Source organism: Alexandromys fortis, unplaced genomic scaffold (genome assembly GCF_014885135.2).
Source record: "Alexandromys fortis isolate MF-2015 unplaced genomic scaffold, M_Fortis_MF-2015_v1.1 scaffold_47, whole genome shotgun sequence".
NCBI classification, from domain to species: Eukaryota; Metazoa; Chordata; class Mammalia; order Rodentia; family Cricetidae; genus Alexandromys; species Alexandromys fortis.
In genome coordinates, this window is record NW_026067957.1 from 1,909,301 (window position 1) to 1,934,029 (window position 24,729).

At 39.8% G+C, this 24,729-nt stretch overlaps 1 protein-coding gene across 3 annotated transcripts in view; it reads left to right on the forward strand.

Moving 5' to 3' along the window:
- The window catches only part of Cep128 (centrosomal protein 128), a 340,975-nt gene that overhangs the window by 98,177 nt on the left and 218,069 nt on the right, over positions 1-24,729 (forward strand). For all 3 annotated transcript variants that reach the window (XM_050152396.1, XM_050152395.1, XM_050152394.1), the window contains 3 exons: positions 6,688-7,038; positions 12,778-13,428; positions 24,040-24,204. In XM_050152396.1, the coding sequence (XP_050008353.1) occupies positions 6,688-7,038; positions 12,778-13,428; positions 24,040-24,204 (1,167 nt within the window). The remainder of the gene's footprint in view (positions 1-6,687; positions 7,039-12,777; positions 13,429-24,039; positions 24,205-24,729) is intronic.

A 24,729-nucleotide genomic window follows, 5' to 3' on the forward strand; every position in this document is an offset into this window, starting at 1 on the left:
TTGAAATAATTAGAGATTATTAGATGAACAGAGGCTTCGTCAGGTTTTTTTTTTATTTAAATTCCGAGTACAGTGGTGGTTTTTTTTTTTTTTTTTTTCAGTACGTTCTCCCTATCTGCTGTGTCCTGATTCAGAAACTAGAATCCCTTGTGTGCTGTTTCACAAGTTGGAAAGCACAGGGTAGACTTTGGACTCACTAAAGATGCAGGATCCCGGGAAAACTCTCAGACTTTTACCCTGGGTGTCAGCCTCTCAGAGCCTCGGTGAACTGAAAATATACTAAACCCAAGGACTGCCCAGACAGTGTAGCTTAGCTTTGATCTGCTTTCATGCTGTTTCTTTTTCAGTGGTCTCTCCCAAAAGAAGCAAGTATTTTGAGAAGGAAGCTATCACTTAGACCCTTGTATTATTTATATGATTTGTCATAAAGGGTCTGGCATTCTGTCATCACAATAAAAAAAAGTCAAAAATTAAAACATAGCAGCCAGAAAATAGAAATAGGCTTATAGACTCTTTGGATATTAGGTATGGTAGTATCATAAATCAATTTAAAAAGAATAGTTATTTGTATGTTAACAAACTAATAATTACAACAAATAATTAGAAAGTATAAAAGGAACTTTTCTGAAATCTTACAGCCTATATAAAATCACTGAGCAGGTAGAGTGTATGGCTTCATGAAGAAGACAGATTTCATGCTTTCCGTGTCAAATACCTATTTTATCTTGTATTGACCACTCTGCTTCAACTTTCCCTCTCTAAAATGTAGACATTGTAGTACCTTCTTCATCACAATATGGCCTCTGGTTAGATATAAAAATCTATCATTTTAAGTTTCTAAAATGTGGCACTCATCTTCATGTGCTTTCTAGGTCTTGTGTGGGTTGTGATTCCTCTGAGAGGTTGCTACTCGATGGCTCACTTTGCAAATTGAATAGCTTTGGTTCAGAGAGAATAATCTGCTCCTTTCAGGCCCCAGAGCCCCAGAGCTGGGATTTGAAGTCAAATGTGTGACCCTTCATACTATTTACTTTGCTTAGACATTGTAAATAATGTGTTGAATATCTGGAGTGTTTTGTTTGTGTGCTTTTGTGCTGTAGTTTGAGTTTTGGTATCTGACAGGCAGATGCTGCTTATGTTAACGTCTTATGGTTGAAGCTTCTAATGAGTTTTTCTAGTTGATGACATTTTACAAGTATTGCTAATTCCCTGTTAGAGGGATTGTGCGGTTCATGTTTGACTCCACTTGGAGAGAGGACTGGATTATATCACTCCTATTTTCTCTGGGCTTCAGCCTCTGTTCCCCTTTCCTTTGCTGATTTTTCTTGGTATCCTTTTATCTTACTAAATTTTATCGTAAGTCTGACTATGAAGTGTTGAGTCCTCTACATCCTTCAAGAGCTCCTCAAACCTGAGGTCTTTAACATAAGCACAATCACCATTTTCTCCCCCTTGAAGGATGAGATTAGAAATGGAATTGAGTTCTGAAAAGTTTCAGATTTAGTTGGAAACTCTAATGTTTTAGTAATGTATAAGAAGGGATTCTTATTTAGATGGGGTTTTTGTGCTTTTGACTTTCTCTTTTTATAGCATTTAAGTGGGGAATAAATGCCATGAAGCTGTAGGGGATGAGATAATTCTGATCTTCTAAATATAAAGAGTTCTTCCAGGTAGAAGTTGTGTCCAGGAAATAGCATTCCTGGTTATTTGTTTACTGATGATGGAGTCCTACAGACATCACAGAAGCAGACAGATGAATCATTAGTAAGGTTCAGAGTTGTACAGGTTGATTGTTTTGGTGGTGTCCTGTGTAGACTGCCTCAATTTACTGTATCCAGGAGAGCTGGGTTGCATATTAAAAGTGAGTGAAAGATGGTAGAATACTAATGAGAGAGTTTGGAATGACTGTTGTCTAAATTGGATGGTGGTGTGGAAAATTTTCTGCGTGCTGATGGGTGGCTCTTGATTTGTGATTGAATTGACTGTTACTCCTGTGTTCCACCTCCCCCCCCCCCCCCCCCCCCCCCCGCCCCGCGCGCGGCCGTTGGCTGAGTGNCCCCCCCCCAAGAGATTCAGAGCTTGTGGTAGTTAGGAAACTGCCTAGTTCATCCCAGCTGGTGTTTTTGTTGATGAACAATTTAGAAAGAGTTTGAGATGTCAGCAAGACAATGACTAAAGTGAAAGAATACAGAGATTAGGAACCCAGGTTTGGAAGGTCAGAAAAAGGATGCCAAGGGAGAGTTCTTCTCCTTGACAGTGATCAGGTATAGCAACAGGAAGGGCGTCAAGGAACTGGGTAGATGGGTAGTTAACAGAGGTTGGCAAACAGGGAACCTGGAACCAGACTATGTCGGGTGTCTTTCCATCACCTGTAGAGTACGTGATCGTGGACAGGTTTTCAGTGTAAATCATGCTATATCTAGTGCCTTTCCTTCAGCTGCAAAGTGTGTGATCTTGGACGGCTTTTTAAGTGTAGCAAGTCTTGGTTGCCTGCCACCAAAATGAAGCAGCATGGAGGCCTAACTAGAGCATGTAGACCTGTAGACAGTTCTGTACCATATTTTAGCGCTCACTGTTGTTGAATGTGATTTAGGGGTTGGTTGTGAACATCTTCCCAACTAAACTGCCAGTTTCTTTGGTATTTACACCGTTTCTAGGAGCCAAGTGTCTGCCATACAGGGTGGTTATAATTGCTCATCTTTTAAGTTGTTGTTGCCAAAAGAGACAAGAAGGAAACAAGAAAGTTCACTTGTTTGTTGCTGTCCAATGTAGAATCATGTGGTTGTTGCTCATTAGTAATGTTGATTTCTACAGTATTTGTAAAACTTTTAGAACAAGGGCAAACAGTAAACCACAATCACTAGAGTTTTCTGATCTCAGCTTAGAATTTTCCATGCAAGCAAGTGCACAGTTCTCAGTTTACTGTTTGATTTGGGCGGACAAAGGGGTGACTCATGTCTTCCAGGCTGCCTTGAACTTGGGCAACTGAGCAAATGCAAACCTGTTGCTCTGAACATGAACCTTGTTTTCAAGGCATGGTTATTTGTTTAAAAAGGAATTTTTGTTATAATGTCAAACTGACTTCATTTATATGAAAAAAGTTTTATTTTTTTTCTCACAGAATATATCCTGGTTATGATTTCCCTTCTATCTACTCCTCCCAGTTTCCTCCCCAGCTTCCCTCCCATCTGAATCCACTCCCTTTTGGTCTCGCATTAGAAAACAAGCAGGCTTCTAAGGGATGATAATAAAATAAAATATAATAGCATAAGACAAAAACTAACACATTGGATTTGGATAAAGCAAAGCAAAGAACCGAAGGGAAGGCACAAGTACCAGAAACAACTTGTTTGCATGCTCAGGAACTCACGAAAACGTTAACCTGGAAGCTGTAACATATACATAGTGGACTTGGTGGAGACCCATGCAGGCCCTGTGCATGCTGTCTCAGTCTCTGTGAGTTTCTAAGACCTTTGCTCATGGTGATGTAGAGGGCCTTGTTTTCTTGATGGCCTATATGTCCCCTGACTCTTACACTCTTTTTGCTTCCTCTTCTGCTGGGTTCCTGAGCCCCAAGGGGTGGGATTTGATAGAGGCATCCCGCTTAGGGTTGAGTGTTCCTGGATCTCTAACCCTGCATTTTGTCTGGTTGTGGGTCTCTGTGTTTGTTCCTATTTGCTACAGAAAGAAGCTTTTCTGATGATAGCGAAGCAAGACACTGGTCTAGAGTACAGCCGGATGTCATTAGAAGTCATTTTTTGTTACTTTTATTTATCTTTTCTTTAGAACAGTAATATTTGGTTTTGCTCTAGGTCCCTGGACTACCTAGTTTGAGATTCTTGGTCAACTAAGCAGTGTCAGATATGGGTTACATCTATAGAGTATGGGTTACATCTATATTGATTGGTTACTCCTACAAGCTTTGTGCCACCATTGCTCTAGTTTATCTTGTAGGTCAGACTCCACTGTAGGTAAAAGGACTTATGGCTAGACTGTGTTTATGTTTTTTTTTTTTTTTTTTATTAGCATGCAGAGTGCCTTCCTGTACCAAAGATGGTAGCAGGTAGGGGTGAAGGCTCTATGTAGACACCAGCTCAGCTTTATGTTCAATGAGTTGTGTTGGGTATTGTCTTCAGCAGTGGGGCCTTGCTGTCAGTATGTGGAGAATGACTATTATCTTGGCCATAACCTAGATTGTTTGGTGGTTCGCATGGGACCCCTGTAGCCAACCAATTCAATTAGACTAACCTAATTCCAGGAATGGAAGCTTCATTTTGTGACAAGAGATGGCTAGTTGGTGTCCGGTCACCTCCATTATTTGATGCTTTCATTTTGATTGCCTTTATACATGTATATATTTTAGGAAGCTTCTACTGTATTATGTTTCCATAATATCCCTCCAGTGGCCATTATTTATAGCTGTCTCTCCCTGTATTCCCACCTTTGTCCCCCTCTCTCTTCCCTTCCCCACTTGATTTTCCAGTTCCAGCGTCCCCATCCATCTGTAACTATTCTTTTTTTCCCTTCCTAAGGAGATCTTTCTGTCCCTCCTAGATCCTTACTTTATACCTGTCCTCTGTAGTTCTATGGATGGTAGCTTGGTTATTCTTAAATTAAAGGGGAGTGATGCTTAGTTTTGAGCCACTGATCATGGTTAATGAAATTGAGGCTGAAAACGCTGCTGTTGAGGCCAGAACTCTGTAAGTACTTTTAGCCTGCCTATTTTCTTTTCTTTTTTTTATAATCCTTTTCTTCTTTTTTTCTCTTTTTTAATTTTATTTATTTATTTATTAAAGATTTCTGTCTCTTCCCCACTGCCCCCTCCCCTTTCCCCCCCTCCCCCAATCAAATCCCCCTCCCTCATCAGCCCAAAGAGCAATCAGGGTTCCCTGTTCTGTGGGAAGTCCAAGGACCACCCATCTCCATCCAGGTCTAGTAAGGTGAGCATCCAAAAGGATCAAAAACCCATTGCCATTGTTCTTGAGGTCTCAGTAGTCCTCATTGTCCACTATGTTCAGCGAGACCGGTTTTAACCCAGGCTTTTTCAGACCCAGGCCAGCTGGCCTTGGTGAGTTCCCGATAGAACATCCCCATTGTCTCAGTGTGTGGGTGCACCCCTCGCGGTCCTGAGTTCCTTGCTAGTGCTCTCTCTCCTTCTGCTCCTGATTTGGACCTTGAGATTTCAGTCCGGTGCTCCAATGTGGGTCTCTGTCTCTGTCTCCTTTCATCGCTTGATGAAGGTTAGTATTCAGGAGGATGCCTATATGTTTTTCTTTGGGTTCTCCTTCTTATTTAGCTTCTCTAAGAACCCGAATTATAGGCTCAATGTCCTTTATTTATGGCTAGAAACCAAAAATGAGTGAGTACATCCCATGTTCCTCTTTTTGGGTCTGGCTTACCTCACTCAGGATAGTGTTTTCTATTTCCATCCATTTGCCTGCAAACTTCAAGAAGTCCTTGTTTTTTACTGCTGAGTAGTACTCTAATATGTATATATTCCATACTTTCTTCATCCATTCTTCAATTGAAGGTCATCTAGGTTGTTTCAGGTGGACAAATGTTTATTGCTCCTCTGAATCACAGCATCATTTTAGCCTGTTTCATCTATTATTTTTTGAACCAATGACATTTTAGAGTTATTTGTCATTTCTAGGTGTAGGAAAGTGACTGTCAGGAGGAATATCTCTTGTGAAACATTAAATGCTTAATTTCTGTACTTATGACTTCCTTACAAAGTTTTGTGAGTAAAATAACTTTGTTTTAATTGTGTAAAACCAATTAGTCTCATTTTACATTCAATATTTTATTAATTCTCTTATTATGTATTATTCATCATGATTTAGTGTAAACTTCCAAATGTAAAAATAGCCTCTCCACCCTATTTCAGGAAAGCTAGGTTTAAAGACACTTGCCTTGACTAAAGAAATATCCTGAGCCCGGGCGGTGGTGGTGCACGCCTTTAATCCCAGCACTCGGGAGGCAGAGGCAGGCGGATCTCTGTGAGTTCGAGGCCAGCCTGGTCTACAAAGGGAGTTTCAGGACAGGCCCCAAAGCTGCAGAGAAACCCTGGCTCGAAAAAACCAAAAAAAAAAAAAAAAAAAAGAAATGTCCTGAATAAGTTTTTATTTAAAATTGTGTACTGCAGTAGTTCATAACAGCATGAGAGAACTGTTTAGACTTCTATTACATTGCTAAAGCTGGAAATAACTGTGACCACTTCACAGGCAATCTTTGAAAGGAACTTTTAAACACAGTGTTATCAACATGGGGTTTCTATCACTAATGCTCATGTTATTGTTACTGATTTATTATTTTATTATAATATGTTTCATATGCTGCCACATAGTGAAGTGCTACATAATTGCTTCTAAGAGTTTTCTAATAATCTGACATATTTTAAATCACTGACTTTGCTTTAGTTGAATAAAGCAGTAGGTACTAAAATAACACATTTTTCTCAGCACTGTCTTCTAATTTTGTGACAATTAGAAAGATATAGTGTGAAAGAGAGGTACTAGTTTACCCCAAGTTAATTTGACATTAAATATACAGCAATGAATCCGACCTTCTAGATTGATGGTGAATGGAACTGGGTTGCGATGGCTTGTCTCAGAGTGCCTTGGCTAGCATGGCACACACCCAACCTTGACAAGAATTTAATCTTAATGTTCCATGTGTTCATTCTAGACTCTAACACGTGACTTGGAGATCAGGGAAAAACAACAACTGCAGATGCTAGATCAACTTAAGGAGATCCAGAATCACTTTGAGACCTGTGAGGCCGATCGTAAGCGCAGTGACCTCCAGATCTCAGAGCTGAGTCACCACGCAGAGGACGCAACCAAGCAGGCAGAGCACTACCTTAGTGAGTTCCAGAGGTCAGAAGCCCTGCGAGAGGAGGCAGAGAAGAGGAGAGAAGACCTGAAAATGAAGGCCCAGGACGCCATCCGTCAGTGGAAGCTGAAGCATAAGAAGCTGGAGCGGGCACTGGAGAAACAAGCAGAAACCCTGGACCAGCTGACAGATAAGAACAATCAGGTATAAGTGCCAGGTTCCTAGCGTTTGTCCATCCATCCTTTGAACAAACACCTGAGACCATGCGAGGTCTACACCGATTGATACACCGTCAGACAAAAAGCCATTACACATTGTTTAGTCGAAGGGAAAACATTATTTCATGTTTGCATTTTTCAGATCTTCTAAAATATTTTAATATTTGGTGGCTTTTCAGAGTTGAGGGATCGTCTACCTTCTGTCTCAGTTTAGCTTATGAGTTCCCTAATTGGAATTATTTTTCAAAATTCTAACTCTCCAGAGGAAGTCACTTCATCTCCCTTAGCATGATGGCTCACTCCCTACGGCATGGATTTTCCAGTCTCATTTCTTTGAGTACCTTGACTGAAGGCCAGGGTAGAAAGGAGAGGGTTAAAGCTGTAGTAGTGACTAAGGAATTCTTCTGGGAGGTGCTGGAATAGGCTGGTCTACAGGGGTGACATTGACAGCTTCATTGGCAGAGCAGTGCCTTCAGATCACAAGGCTCCTTCTGACTATGTTATGGTCTCCTAAGAGCAGCAGAAAGCCTGTGCTCATCTTGGTGAGTATTCACTGTATCTTGTCTCTTGCACAATCAGTTACTTCTAATAGATTTAATGCCCCTGTGTTGATTTTCAGCTGTATCTTTGGTTTGAACTAAACACAGATGTTAAAAAGTCATGATAGATTTTTCTCCATGTTTGGTCTGGGGTTGTTGTGTATACTTTGCTGTTTGTCAAGAACTCAAAATAGTCCAGAATAATTTTGTGTAAGTGGACTCTCTTTGGAAATAATAAAAATAGCATCAGAAAAGGAAAATTCAGGACAATTATGTTGATAGAATCATCTGACATCACTTACAATGACAGATACTTATTTTGGGTCAAATGTCATGACCATGATGCTTTACCTTTTAAGTATGTATTCTTCAGATTTAAGATCAGGGAAGCCTGTACGCACTGTGAAGTGCCGTCTGTTTTAACTCATCAGACACAGTTAAGTGACTAGCTGCCAGGAGGTAAAGCAGTCTCAAAGCTTCTGGACTCGAATCTAAATTGATTTGATCTCAGAAACTTCCTTTACCTTGATTATACTGTTGTCGGCCTGGCCTGGCAACTGGTTCTGTGAACATGCCTGTAAGGGGAGGCAGCCAGAGAGCAGAGAGTTGCTGCTGATGGACCTGGAGCTGTCTGGGGATCTGGCTTCATTAGAGGAAATATAGAAGGGTCCATGTCACCAGGCAGTATCCCGATTTATGGTGCTGAGCACTTATTAGATTGAGTTTTTAGAATACTAAAAATCATTAAACAATCATTTCCCAGAATATTCCTGATAAAAATTATTTTTTATCATTTATCATTACTGATGATAAGCAGAGAAGTAGTTTTAAAGTGATTGCTGCAATTAGGATAGGATTACAATTATCACAGTAGGCATTGTAATTTATCCTTTAAAAACCTTAAAAATTAATGTGGCATGTTACAGTGTGAGCAATGATTAATCAAGGGAGAGAGGCTTAGAAATGTTTCATGGAGGCTCCAAGGGTTCAGTAAATCTGTGACATACAAATATGTGGTGAAGAATTTTGAGAAAATTTAATAGTATCTAGCAGCTAGGATGATGGCACATACTTGCTGTTCAAGTATGAGGACCTGTGATTGGGTCTCAGGAAGCCGGGGAAAAGCTAGGTACAGTGGTGCACATCTGTGATCTCAGGACTGGGAACCAGAGACAGGTTCATCTGAGGGTTACCTGAACAGTCGGGTCAGCCAAAATACCAAGTTCAGGTTCAGTGAGAGACTTGTTCTTAAAATCATAAGGTGGAGAGTAATAGGGGAAGGCATCCTGATGTTGGGCTGGGGTCACAGGTCAGTGATAGGATGCACGCTTGGCATATTCAGTGCCCTGGGTTCAATTCCCATTGGCACACACATACAAACCTATACACCTACACACACACACACACACACACACACACACACACACACACACACTGTCCCACCCCAGAGAGAGAGAGAGAGAGAGAGAGAGAGAGAGAGAGAGAGAGAGAGAGAGAGGAGAAAGCAGCTTACTAAATATTGCCTATATGGAATATTTACTTAAGATTTAATTTTTAATAAAAATCACAAGGCATAATATCATCCACACTTTTGTTTAGGGCTAACTAGTTTCACAAAATGACTTTTGGGTATATTTGAAACTGTATATCAAAGTAAAAATGTTACATATGTAACTTCTTGTAGTTTAAGGAATGAATTTAATAAATAACTGTAACTTTGTTGATCTATTTTGTGTGCTAACTGATGCAGTTTTTCTATTTGTAAAATGGTTCTATGCTTAGTCTGTTTCTCTTTGTAGCATAATTTATGTTCTGCTTTAAGATTTGCCACTTAAAAGGGTGTTAAATGACTAAGGGTTCTTTTCCCTTTAAACACCCCCCCTCGCCCCATTTCTTCTATTCTTCTTATGTACATTTATGGAATCTTGGTCACATGACCAAAACTATTTTACTTGCTAAAGGACATGTAATTTTAACCCAAAATTATATTATCATAGAAAAATGGCATCAAAAGCAGATAAGATCAGGTCATTTTCTTCCCTTCAAGGGGAGGGCATAGGCAAGGGCCTGTTGAGATATGTACAGCAGGCTGCTTCCCACCACCCGGCTAGCTTTACCCGAAATAATTACACAGAAACTATATTTTTTAAAACACTGCTTGGCCCATTAGTTTCAGCCTCTTATTGGCTAGCTCTTACATATTGATCTAATCCATTTTTAATATTCTGTGTAGCACCATGAGCTGGCTTACCAGGAAAGATCTTACTTAACCTATGTCTGTCTGGAGTGGGAGAATCATGGCGACTCTTGACTCGGCTTCTTTCTCCCAGCATTCTGTTCTGTTTACTCCACCTATCTAAATTCTACACTATCAGAGGGCCAAGCAGTTTTCTTTATTAGTTAACCAATGAAAGCAACAGATTAGAAAGAAATCACTCCCACATCATTTCCTCTTTTTCTGTTTAAACCAAAAAGAAGACTTTTATTTTAACATAGTAAAATTACATATAGCAAAACAGTTATCAAGCAAGAATTACAGTTACAATATTTATAACTACCTTATTTTTTATCATAACAAGGGAAAACTATAGCTATAACTAACCATTTTTTAACTCCATCAAAGACTCCAGAAGGATATAATATTACCTAAGTAATCAAGAAATCCAAAACTCTAGAAATGACAGAGACATCTCACTGCCTGGACAGTCACCCAAAGTTTCTCTGTACTGTTGGAGCATCCATCTTTGGCCTTCAGGCCCATAGTATCCAGCAGACATTTCCACAAAGCAGGAAGTTTCAAAGGCAGTCACTATCTGCTTGTCCTGAATAATGTCTTGCAGATTCTTTCATGAATCAGAAACCCTGAAAGACCATCTCACCTTTAGGCAAGTTTAGCAGTTCTCTCTCTGCGGGTTCTTTGTGTCCAGTTTTTGTATCAGTCCAGGCAAGAGCAGTTTCTTGCCCAGATGGCTATCAAACTCCATAAGGATCCTCTTCGATGCCCATCTTCCTCTTGAAGTAGATTGGTGCTGCCAGGAGCAGAGTGTCTCATTGTCATGAACAGTGCTAAGTTATTAAAACATTTAAAATGTCATATTTTGTAGTCTTTGAAAGAGATGAAGAATGCCTATCCAACTGTATTATATCTCTATATATCTAGAAAATCTAACTAACATGACTACAAACTTGACTATTATTGATGATTATCCATTAACAACCTATATTTTTTAATTATACATTACATTTTTAAATGAACTACACAATCACAATACCTCAATTAAGAGCAGAAACACATATACATATAACAAAATTGATCTTAAAATCCATACCAATGCAAATTATTTATACCTATATCATATCCCCCTTTAAATGTAAAAGAACATTTATAAACAATATTTGGGGACATGGGCGTAGTTTTTTTCTCTCCAAACTGCCCTCTGTTGAATGAGGGCGTCGTTAATTAGGTCTTTCATGGTATAACCTGTGTGCCAGGGTCATCTCAGTTGGCAGTTGAGAGAAGTAATTTTTTGAGGGTGTTCACAGCAACCTTTCAGGAGGGCGTGGTCTGTCATACCATATTGGGATAGAAGAAATGCACAGGGTCTCACCACGTTACACCTGAGTAGCTCACAGATGAACACACAGGGAGACTGCAGGGCATCGCTCTTGTGATCTGGTTGTTAGTCCGGATAGTTTAGTTCCTCGTTTTCTAAGTGCTGTTGGAAATCATTGGTTTTCAGATGCGCTTTGAAAAGTAAAGAGAAAAGAGTTAGGAATCCGAGTTTGATTGTAGTATGTGTGTTTCTGGTTTTCCTCCAGGTTTCATATACTGTCATACGACTAGCGATCCCTGTGTTTCTTATTTTGTTCCTGCTGAGTTGGCAGAACTTTCAGCTTGCTTGTGTATGGAGCTTTTTGCTTGATCGTGTTTGACTCTAAGGATCTTCATTTGCCACCTTTTCCATCTATGCATTTCTCCCCTGCCGAGAGATGTCATAACCTGCTTGAGATCCCAACTATTTCATAGTTTAAGGTGAGAAGGCACATTGCTAAAGTGTTTCACTTTTCAAGCATGTGCTACGCCTATGAGGTGCAGTTCAGGAATGCACTGGCATTTTCTGTGTTCCTTTCCAAAGGAGAATAACATTAAGCCCTCCCCAACGAACCTCTTAGTAAAATAAAATGGTGATTGGTGTGAGGTCTTTGAGGAGTTGTCCCTTTTCTGCTCCTACCAAAGTTTTGGACAATATCATTCTTGTGCTTACCTGGCTAGAACATTCTTTTCTCTTTGTTATTCCACACTCCTCCCCCCATTATTTATTCCAAATCTCTCAAGGGGTTTAGCACCGATTTCCCTCCTGTTTCTTAAGAGTAATTTTTATTGTCATTATCTTGAGCATTATCATAGCAAGGAGGGCGTTTGAGAACCAGCAGCAAGCATAAGCATTGCTCACGGTCAGTGTGTGGTGGAAACAACTTGGCTCTACTGGCTGCTGCTGTTGTTTGAAATGAATGTGCTGATAATCAGACGCCAGGATGGTTGGTTCTTGGCCTCTGTCACCCAGTTTACTCTTACCCTCAGGGGATGGCTTTCTCTTGAGTACCTTTCCATAATTAAAGAGTTTATGTCCGTCTTTGTGGGATCTCCAGGTTTCTTGTTTGTTTGTTACTGTGCTTCTTTCTTCTCAGACATTGGCATTATTTGATTAGTTTATTACAAGTGACACACATCATGTATCATAACCTTTATTATACGTTGTCTAGGTTCCTCATATTATCGTTTACCTCTTGTTTTTGTATAATACTGGAATATACATTATTGTTATTTTAAGCAATGTTTTAATGTTTCAGTATGTAGTAAAGTCACACCAGAGGTTTTTTGCCCTTTGCTTGATTTTATCTTACATTTGACTAATTGTTGATCATTATAGATTAGTACATTTTGGTAACAGGTGTCTGAAACATGTTCCTATTAGTGTGGTAGTGTAATATGTGATTTTTACATAGCTATAAAGTGATTATATGCTTATTCCCATTTCCAGTCTAAAATTATTATTCATTAAAATAGGCAAAATATGATTTAATGAATTTTTTTTCCTTATGGATTAAGTTTTATTTTGTTACTTGGAAGATGCATAGTAAATTTTGTAGTAACATTTCTTTGGTTTGGTTTTGTAACCCACTAGATTCTAAAGGAGAAAGATGATTTGAAAAACCAGCTTTATCCAGCCTTACAGCAGATAGAAAGTCTCAAGAAGGAGCTCAATGATGCCTTGACCAAGCGTGCCCAGCTGGAGGAGGAGCTTCACTGTAAGGAGAAGAAACTCAGTGATGCTGAGTCTCGCCAAGCTGAACTCGAGCTGGAGGTCAAGAACTCCCTAGACACCATCCATCGACTGGAGAGTGAACTGAAAAGACAGAGTAAGATGCAAAGCCAGATCAAGGCTGAGAAAACTCACCTGGAGGAGGAAATCGCAGAGCTCAAGAGGAGCCAGGCCCAGGACAAAGCCAAGCTTCTTGAGATGCAAGAGGCCATCAAGGACTTGAGCGCCATCCGAGCAGATCTGGCTAATAAATTGGCCGAAGAAGAGAGAGCCAAGAAAGCTGTGCTCAAGAATCTTTCTGAACTGACGGCCCAGGCAAAGTCTAAAGAGGAAGAAACGGCTACCATTATCACACAGTTAAAGTTAGAACGAGACGTTCACCAGAGGGAGCTGGAAGATCTCACATCATCACTGCACAGTGTGAAAACAAAGCATGAACAGAATATCCAGGAGCTGATGAAGCACTTTAGGAAAGAAAAGAGCGAAGCAGAGAATCATATCAGGACATTGAAGGTACCTCTGCTCAATTATCTTGATGATACTGACAGGATTTTTTTTCTGGTGGCTCATGAAGTTAATAAAGCATAAGCTTTTAGAGATCATTCTGTATTCCCAAGCATTGCAGGGACGATAAAACCAACAGTAAAGAGGTTTATTCATTCCTATTCGGCCAGGTTGAAATGAATTATAGCAGCTCCTGGGAGCATCTATTTCAGAGCATAGGAGCCCTGTAAAGAGAACATTTAGCTATTTTGGGAGTTCAGGAAAGGTAGAGGTGGCTGTAAGTCCTGGACCTGAAACGTGCCTCGTTTAACATTTATGACCTTCTAAAATACAAATGGCAAAGACTTGTCAAGGCCACAGAAGCTATAGCCACAGTCCTTATTTGTATGGTAACTAAAGCTACACAGCCTATATGTTATGGGAACCCAAGGCCTCTGTGATTTACTCTTTCCTTTTTAAATCAATCTGCGTAGGTAAATCCCTAATTGCGATTCTTTCATTTGTGGAAATGCTCTTAAAATCTAATGGCGTTGGCATTGTTACCATGTGGGGCAATTATTAATCAAGTGGTTGTCAGCTGCATTAAATTTATCCATCTCCCTGCTTTGCTTTTCTCTATTGTACATAAATGGTATGGATTCCGTATTACATATTTATGTTTTTAATTTCCCTTTGTCAGAGTGAAACTCACAAAAGGTTGGATTTGTTTCAACCATATGATCAGAGCCTCAGATCGTTTCTGATACCTTGCTCATATTTGTTTAATAAGTGAATGAATAGATAAATTGTTAAAGTTTAGCAATAATTTTTCTTCAGAAGTTCTTGCAATGCAGCTACTACTGTAGAAGAACTTAAGATGAAGAGAACATGATAACGAAGTAACTGATACCCGCGGAACACTGTCTCATAGGTTCTTTCCCAGTTTTGTTTAGCCTTCTGGCAGTAGCCGTCTGAGGACTACTAGCTGATGTGGCAGATCAGAATGAAGGGTAGACAAACAGGGAAGGTTTCACTAGTAGTCCTTGTCACCACAATTTTAAGATGCACTAAGAAAAAAAAAATACCGTATCTTACTTGTGGAATTGTGATATGCTGTCACATAATGTCATATAAGCTAACATCCCAAATGGAAGATGGGAAAATCTAAAAGACATGTATTTTAATATTTATTAAATAAGGTGCAGTAGCCCTTTAGAATGATGAGGACATGAATCAAACTAGAATTAGGGTTATGGAGAAGAGCTCATATTACATGCTGATTGATTGGCCACTACAGTAATACTGGTTTGAAAATCTTTTTGAGCACTTTGTGTCAGTTCCAGCTGTAAGGACTAGTAGTTGAATACATCATTCCTGACAGTAGTGTACATCACTTTCTTACTCATAAGGAAATTGAGACAGAAGTGTTAAGTAATGACATGCCTGCAGAATGGTAGAGGCATGATTTGAGTCTATGTAGTCAACTGTTTGAGTTGTCAGTTGGCTGTTCTGGGAAAGATTTAGGACAGAAACCAACCAGGTAGTAAGTTTGGTGGGTAGGTGAATTATGGCACTTTTTGTGAACTTAGGCTATGCAGACAGCACAGAAAATCTGGAGAGAATAATGGCAACTCTAGTTTCTGACTTTCTTAAGTGGGAGAATCTTAGGCTTAATTATGAAAGTCTAGGTATAGAGCACTTGAGTGCATAGAGTGTCAGGAGATGAGGGGAAATTGAAATGCAGGGCGAAATTATGTAGAAACCAAGGACTCATGGATGTTAGGTTCTCTCACAAGATTTGGTCCATTGTACAAAGAGAAAGAGGAGAACAAATCACTAGAATGCCAACATTTAAGGAAATAACTGAGAAAGAGATTCTAGAAAATATGAGTAAAAGACTAAACAGGAGACAGGAGGAGAATCAGGAGAGAATGCTGTCTTGGAATCCCAGCAGGATATTTCAAGAAAAGTATGACCATTGGGCTGGAGAGATGGCTCAGCAAGTAAAAACACTGGCTGCTCTTCCAGAGGACCTGGGTTCAGTTCCCAGCACCACACTGTGGCTCACAATTGTCTATAAGTCCAGTTTAAAGGGCCTCTTTTAGCTCTCATGGGCTCCAGTCATGTCTATGGTGCACAAACATACATTCAGACAAAACACCCCTACACATAAATAAATAAAAATAAAATATTTAGTGTTCATGTGATAAGCTAGAAGAAGTAAAAATGTGTTCATTCTATTTCACAACAAAAGCCCACAAGGAAATGTGAGGGTCCTGGATCTAAGACACAATGTTCCGCGTTCAGCAGTAGACAAAGCCTCTCTTCCTCTGCAGGCATTAGAAGACAAGGATGAGGATGTGTGGATAGTCTGGAGGTTGGTATGGGAGAAGAAGAATTGAGCAGTAATAGGCAGACACTTGTTGGGAAGACTGGTGTAGACCACTGTGGGGACTTGTAAGTATTGCCGGGCAGCTAGAGTAGAAGAAGAAGCATTTCTGGTCAAAAGAGAGAGAGAGAGGCTGGAGCTAAAGGTCCATTTTTAGAGGTTTTGCTTTTGTTTTTGTTTGTTTTGTTTTTATTCGGTCAGAAATTCTTCGAGAGCAGAATTTTAGAGTTAAGGTCCAAATGGTCATCCAGTGGGTTTTCCTTGTGAACATGGATGAAATAGAATAAGCAATTCTGAAGTTAGCTTGTTGAGTGGCCATTTGGACGATTATGGTACTATTATGAAGGGATTAACTCATCATATGTCAAAAACCTCTATGAAGAGGATGATTGAACCATAAGCTGTTGTCAGCAAGGACAAGGTGTGGAGGAGTAGTGTAAGCCTCACAGGGAGGCTGGGCTTTGCATGATGGTGACCACAAAATGCCTAGTCAGCTCTACAGGGCAGTGCCTTAGCCAATGCTTCTTCCCAAGGAGCTTGTAGTTATGAGTGTCACTGAAGCTGAGCGTCCTTTCGTTTGATCACTTTTGCTTACCACTCTTAATATGGCTGTGTGATAAGCTTCATGCTCCTCACCGGGAACTGGTAATAATTTTTCAGTTAAAAGGGTTTTGTTGTCTACAAGAACAAAATCCTTCAAGGAATGCCAGGAAAACACATACAAATAATTGGAGGACATGAATAAAACCCTTCAAGAAAGCTAAGAAAGCCAAGAAAAAAACAAACAGCTGAAGAAAATGAATAAAACTGCCCAAGATCTGAAAATGGAAATAGAAGCAATAATGAAAACACAAATTGAGGAAACCTTGGAGATGGAAAAAATCTACATAAGCAAACAAAAATTATAGATGCAAGCACCACCAACAGAATTCAAGAGAAGGAAGAGAGAACTTTAGGCGTAGGAGATACCATAGGAGAAAGTCATCTATCAAAGTGTTATATCTATGCAAATCATCCAGGAAATCCGGAACACTGAAAAAAAAAACCTAAGAATAATAAGAATAAATGAAGGAGAAGAATCCCTGCTCATAGGCTCAGAAAATATTGTTAATAAAATCAGAGAAGAAAATTTTCCTAACCTAAGAAGGACATGTGTATAAAGTTATAAGAAATTTACAGGACACCAAATAGATTGGACCAGAATAGAAGCAAAGAGGAGTCAAGGAAACAGAGTTGGTTTTTGAGAAAATCAACTAAATCCAAATTAGCTAAAAGACAGAAAAAGAATATCAAAATTAACAAAATAAGAAACAAAAAAGGGGACACAACAGACATTAGGTCATAATTAAAAAACCTGTACTCCACAAAACTGGAAAATCTAAAAGAAACTGACAATTTTCTTGATAGATATCACTTACAAAAGGTAAATTAAGATCAGAGAAACTATTTAAAAGACCTATAACTCCTAAGGTAATAGAAGTAGTCATTAAAAGTCTCCCAATCAAAAATCATCCAGGGTCAGACAGTTTTAGCATAGAATTCTACCAGACTTTCAAAAAAGAGCTAACATTAACACTCTTCAATTATTTCCCAAAATTGAAGTAGAAGCAATGTTACCAAATTAATTTTATGAAGCTGCAGTCACCCTGATACCCAAACTACAGAAAAATTTAACAAAAGATAATTACAAACCAATTTCCCTCATGAACATAGATGAAAAAATACATAATAAAATACTTGTAAAGCGAATCCAAGAATACATCCAGAAATCATTCTCCATGGTCAAGTAGGCTGCATCCCAGAGATGCAGGGATGGTTCAATATACGAGAGTAAGTCTGTGTAATCCACCATATAAACAAACTGAAAGAAAAGACACATGATCATCTCATTAGATGCTGAAAAGCCTTTGACAAAATCTGACACTGCTTCATGATGAAAATCTTAGAGCGACTAGGGCCACAAGGGGCTTACCTCAACTTAATAAAGGCAACATACCCCAAACTGATAGTCAGCATCAAATTAAATGTAGAGAAAGTCAAAGAAACTCCACTACAGACAGGAGCAAGACAAGGCTGTCCACTTTCTCCATATCTATTCAATATGAACTAGAATTGAAGTTCTAGTGAAAGCAGTAAGATAACTGAAAGAGATCAGGGGATGCAAATTGGAAAGAAAGAGATCACAGGATACAAATTGGAAAGAAAGAGATCAGGGGATACAAACTGGAAAGAAGTTGAGGTATCATTAATTGCAGAGGATATGATAGTATAGTATACATAAGTTACCCCAAAAATTCTACCAGGGAACTCCTATAACTGATTAAAAAAAAACACTCTTTTAGTGAAGTTGCTAGATACAAGATTAATTCCATGCCAAACAGTAGCCCTTTTATACACAATTGACAAACTGACCGAGAAAGAAATCAAGCAAACAACACCGTTCACCATAGCCACAAATAATATAAAATATCTTGGGTTAACTCTAAACAAGTGAAAGACTGGAATGACAAAAATTCAAGTATTTAAAGAAAGAAATTGAAGAAGATATTAGAAGATGGAAAGTTCTCCCATGCTTATTAATTGGTCGGATTAACATAGTAAAAATGCCCATTCTATTAAAAGCGATCTATAGATTCAATACAATCCCCATCAAAATTTAAACATAATTCTTTACAGACCTTAAAAGGACAACACTCCCCAACCCTACAGCTGATGGAGGGCTAGTATTCCAAATATAAAAAGAACTCAAGAAATTAGTCATCAAAAAACAAAGTTAAAAAAAAAACAAAGTAATATAATTAAAAATTGGAATACAGATCTAAAAAGAGAATTATCAATTGAGGAATCTCAAATAGCTGAGAGACACTTAAATGTTTAGCAGGCATTAGGCAAATGCAAAATCAAAAATTCTTTGAGATTCTATTTTACACCTGTCAGAATGGCTAAGATCAAAAACACAAGTGACAGCTTATGCTAGGGAGGATGTGGAGCAAGGGGAACACTCCTCCATTACTGGCGGGAGTAAAACTAGTACAGTCACTATGGAAATCAATATGGAGGTTCCTCAGAAGATTGGAAATTGATCCACCTCAAGACCTAGCTATACCACTGTTGGGCATATACCCAAAGGATGCTCTATCCTACCTCAAGGACACTTGTTCAACCATGTTCATTGCCATTTTATTCATAATAGCCTGAAACTGGAAACAACATAGATGTCTCTCATATGAAAAATGGGTAAGGAAAATATACATTTATACAATGTGGTAATACTCAGATGTTGAAAACGGCATCATGAAATTTGCAAGCAAATGGATGGAACTAGAAAAGATCTTTCTGAATGAGATAACTCAGACCTAGAAAGACAAACATGGTTTGTACTTCCTCATAACTGGACATTAGCCATTAAGTAAAGGGCAATCATGCTACAATCCACAGACCCAGAGAGTCTAAGTAACAAGGAGGATTCAACGAGGCATGCATGGATCTCCCTGAGAAAGGGAAATAGAATATAGGTTTTGTGGGTAGCCTGGGGTGGGTGGGGATGTGAACAGGATACTTCCAGTGGGGAGGTGGGGTGGGAGAGATGGAGGAAGAGAGTACTTGGAGAGAGAACTAGAATTAGGGGATGATGCAGAATTCTAGTATAGTGGTAACTTCCTGGAATCTATAAGAGTGACCTTAGAGAAGTCTATTAGTAATGCACAATGTGGAGCCTGGACTGGCCATCTTCTATAACCAGGCAAGGCTCTTAGCAGTGAGATTGTTACATCAACCCAGCCACAAAATGTTAGACCTACTTACTACATTCTGTCTTGCCTGAAAGATGTGCTGGGACAATGGTGGCGCATAACTTGTGGGAGAGGCCAACCCATGATAGGTACTTGCCATGTGGTACTTGCCATGAGAGGGAACCCATGCCTGACATTACCTGGATGGCCAGGAATCAGAACAGAGCATCTTAGAGACCTAGGATAGAACCAGAAAGAACTGGCAAAAAAAAAAAAAAGTCAGTGAAATGATTCCTAATGATGTTCTGCTGTACTCACAGATCGGTGACTAGTCCAGTTGTCAGCAGAGGATGGGAGTAGATACAGAGACCCACAACCAAACACTAGGTGGAGCTAGGGGAACCCAAAAAAGTGGGGACCATTGTAGGACTCAGAGGGATCAAGAACACCTGAAAAACCAGGTCCACTGAATCCAACTAGGCAGGACTCATAGGGGTACACAGAAACTGAAGCAACAAACAGATCATGAATGGGTCTGAGCCAGGGCCTTTGTATATGCCTTATGATTGTGTGGATTATTGTTCTTGTGGGACTGCTAACAGTGTGAGTGGGAATATCTCTGACTCTTGCCTTCTCCTAGGCCTCTTTTCTTTTTGCTGGGTTGACACATCCAGCCCTGATATGAGAGTTGTGCCCAGTTTTATTCTAACATGTTATGCCATGTTTGGTTGACAACCTGTGAAGTCTCCTCTCCTCTTTCTCCTCCTCCTCCTTCTTGAAGGGAAACAGAGGAGGAGTTGATCTGGGGGGAGGACAGGAGACTGTAGGGAGGGGAAACCGCCATTGGTATGCAATGTATGAAAGAAGAATAAAACTTAAGAAAAAAAGATCACCATTTATACATTTAGATATTCTGGCTTGAATTAGGATAAAGCTAGAAGTATACTCTCCTTGATAGTAGATTAATATATCCGAATATCTCGTGGTATTGACAAAAAAGGCGCAGGCACAGGATGTAACTCTGAAAACCTATACACACCTCCCAGTGGTTTCTCTACTTTCACTTTCTACTCCTAACTTTCCCCCTTCTTCCTTCAGACACCACATACTTTCTTTTCTGAAAATAGGTATTTGAGTTTGATTTCCTGCTTAATAAACCGTTCGTTGACTCTTTGCCATCTTTAGCCCAGCTTGCCCTCATTTGCCTCACCTTCCTTTCTTGTGCATATTGTTCGCTTGTGTGTTCTCCACATGCCTCACTGATGGGCTTTCCATTGCCGTCTCTTTGCAGTGGTGTTCTCCCATCTACAGCAAGAGTTTTGCTCATTCGGAAAATCTGCTGCAATGGCCTGACTCTCATTTGAGGCCAGGTTCCATCCTCCAATATTCCTGTAGCACAATACAGTTAGGCAGCCTTGGATGTTTGTTAGTCTCATGGCAGATAGTCATCACAACCCAGGCGTTTCTGTCTCCCGGTGGGGCCTAGCTTCCAGTTTCATACATAGGGAAATTTGTTCAGTGGATGTTGGATTAAAGTGCTTGAAAAGCTGCAAGTCATGGAACTTGTTCCTGCCATGCCCTGGGATCATTGTAGTCTGAATTTAAGTGTGGTACATGAAAAGATGAGTTCCTCGCTTTTTGTTTAGGAAGTACTTTGGAATTGTTTACAGTGAGATGGCCAAAAACCTGGGAAAGTAAATCATATTGTTCAATCACTCTGGATTTTCAGAATCCTTTTGACTTTTTTAAACATGTCAAATCCTGAGATCTGAGCAGGGTGTTGTGCTGTTGGAGAAGCTGAGACTGTGAAGGGCCCAGCACTTGCCTACTTTAAGCCAAGTATTATCCTGGGGGAATGTCACTAACGTCACTCTACTTATTTTCTTTTTTATATTTAGTAAAACAAGTCGATAGCAACGTTCCTCACAGATTGTACATCCTGAATGATAACAGGAGAATTTTGGGCTGTTTGTGCTATAATATTAGGCTTTTGTGTCTTTCAACTTCACATAATGTACTACTTTTTGAGAGGCTAACCACGCTCGGCTACATGGCCTGTGGTTAGCCTCTGTACAGATCACCCCATCATATCTAGTCACCGTCCTCACGGCTAGTCTTCAATTGAAAATATTTATGACATGCTCTAGATGGTGGTAACATTTTCAGAGCATGAGGTTGACTCCCTCTTTCCATAAAGTTGTTCTCGAGAGCCTTCTACTAGAGACCAAAGCTGAAGGCTACGCTTTTGCCCTTGTTGACTCTGTGATATTGGCAAAGCTATATCTCTCTTAATACTTTACCACCAAAATAGGAACAAGAATTGGTTTTATACCACTTGGCTATCGTGAGCACATGACTTTGCAGATCTTCAAATAAAAAGCAGATAAAAAAGTAAAATATTGGGGAAATTAAAGAACTGATATGTTGAGAAATAGACCCTGTGTAGAGGAAAAACCTCCAACAGAATTTGACAAGTTCAGTGATGTAGATGTCTGAGTCTTCATAGATTCCAGATGAGATATGACCCAGAGGTGTTGTGGGAGGGAGAAGAGCGCAGATGTTGCGAGCAGGCGCTAGCATTGCCACTGACCTTCAGGAGAAGATTCCTATTCAACCCGAGCTGTTTATACGACATAAAGTAAGTAAAAAGCAGTCTACTGAAACTTAAAATTGTAATTGAGCAATTTTCCTGATGAGAGACTTTATTTTGTAAATTTATTTTGGGACTGTGAATACAGGATTGCTCATAAAAAATCAATTCCTTTGTTAATTCAAAATGGCATCAGGTCTTAGCTAAATTTTGCGGAGGAAATAAAATATAGATTTTGTTTAAAACTCTCAAAACTTCTTCCAGGAAGTTGTTTCCAATGATTGTATTCCTACGTGCCTAATTAGTCATGGGTATCAGACATAAGAATGGAGGCAGGGCTGCCTTGTAGCTCAGGTAGAGTGCTTGCCTAGTGTGCATGTGTGTCCCATGCATCCCTGTACCAACCACGGAGGAAAAGAAAGCTCATACATTTTAGGTGTTAAAACATATATTTTAAAAGGATTATATGAAATTGCTTGTCAACTGTTAGTGACTGGTAGATGTGTCAAGTTCCTAATGACACTCTTGTTCAGGTGCTTTTAAAACCTTATGGCAGCATCCCTGTTGAGAATGTGGATGTGAGGACAAAATCTTGGGTTCAGGTTCTCTGCCTGCTTCTATTCACAGTGTGCCCGCATAAGTTACTCACAACTCAAGGCTCAAAGCAGGAGTGAATAGCGAGTAAAGCCTCTTCCTGCTCAGGATGTTGAGAAGATAAAGGGGTAAACAGTTGCTGACACTTGGAGTCATGTATGGTGATACCTCCTGCAAAATCTTTTTGTTCAGGATTGTTTTGCCTCGCCTTGGTCTTTGTGTTTCCGTATGAATTTTAAGATTGTGTGTGTGCTCGCGTGTGTATTTTGTGTGTGTGTGTGTGTGCACTTACTCACGTGCTACTCCTATGACCCTAATACATATCTTTTAAAGTCTGAGTTTGATGACCACTCAGAGTGAGCCAAATAAAATTGACACCAATGAACATGTCAGACAGGATGGGAAAAACTCCAAACCCTCAACCCTTCTCAGCGAACTACAGGCAATGGAATAAAGCTGGGGGCAGGAGAGAGAGCCCTTCCCAGGGAAGAGCATACCAAGTACCTGTCCAGTGTCAAGCTGTCAGCCCTGAGAACACAGATTCAAGTAACATAATGTGACATTATGTGGACTCAACAGGTTAGTTTTAGATTAGATTATACACACACATACACACACAGAAGCGTGAAGCCACAATTAGTGAAAAAAGGCCATGATTTGATGAAGAATGGGGAGTGGTATTATGGGAGGTTTGGAGGGAGGAAGTGCAATGGAGAAACTTAAATTATAATCTCCAAAATAATTGAATGGAGAAAAAAGTGTTGAGTTTGGTCATACCCTAATAAAGGTAGATATGAAGGGACTTTATTATACTGCTGGTGGTGGACATTCATATGGTTCTTCTGTGTCCCATTAGAGTTGTATCAATATTACATTGTGTGAGAAGTATGTGAGTCTTTCCTGATATCCAGGGAGGAGGAAGAAGAAAGGTAAGCCCTTTTGTAGATGAGGAACCTGACCAGTTGAGAGCATCATCTTGAAGTGTCCCTTTGGAGATCTTCTCTAATAATGCCCTCCTTGATCATCAGTTAGCCTCCTCTTTATGCCACAATACCCAGGAAGTACTTCTTCATTGATGTCAAACTGACTTGTTTTCTCCGACTTTTGTATGGCTCATCTCTGTCATCCGCAGCTCCTTACTGTGGTACCTGTCTCTTAGCAAGTGTTTGAGATGTACCGAATCCACCCAGAGCACCCTTGCTTTGTGCTCGGTTTCTGTTTATGCAAAGAGCACTAAACTCTTGCAGTGCTTTCTCCGCTGCCACCGTGTGGACTGTGTGTGATGTCACCCGGCTGTCGCCAGTCAGCCTTCTCTTTTCTCTTTTTCTTTACCTCAGGCAGAAAGCCTGGAAGATAAGAACATGGCTAAAGCCCACCGCTGTCAGCTAGAGAAACTGAAATCCCAGTGTGAGAAGCTGACAGAGGAATTAGCCCAGAATGAAAACGAGAACAAAAAACTGAAGCTGAAGTACCAGTGTTTGAAGGACCAACTAGAGGAAAAGGTAAACGCGGAAAAAGAGGGATTCCCATTTGAAGGACAAATTTCTTAAAATGTACTTTATTTATGCTACTTAACAAACAGTGTTCTATGTCTTTGAAAAAATTACATTGGTGCCAGGAAAAAAAGATAATTTATTAGAATGTTCTGATTTTTATTACTTCCACCGACCAGTCACACTCTGGTATATTTGTTTTAAATTTCTTTTTGGGCTTTCAGATAGGAATTTGCGAGGAAAGTTGAGGTTAGTTTGGAATTTGCAATTAAATATGTTTACATTTAGGGATTTCAATGTACTGTCTTGCCTGCCTACCTATATGATCTCCCTCTGTCCCCCACTTCCCACTTCCCTACTTCTCTTCTTCCCCTCTCTCCTCTCCCCTCTTTCCTTCCCTTCCTTCCATTCTTCTTTCCTTCATTCATTCCTTCCTTCCTGTTTCTTTCTCTTTCGTTTTCTCTTTTTCTCCCTCCCTCCCTCCCTCCCTCCCTCCCTCTCTCCCTCCCTCCCTCCCTCCCTCCCTCCCTCCCT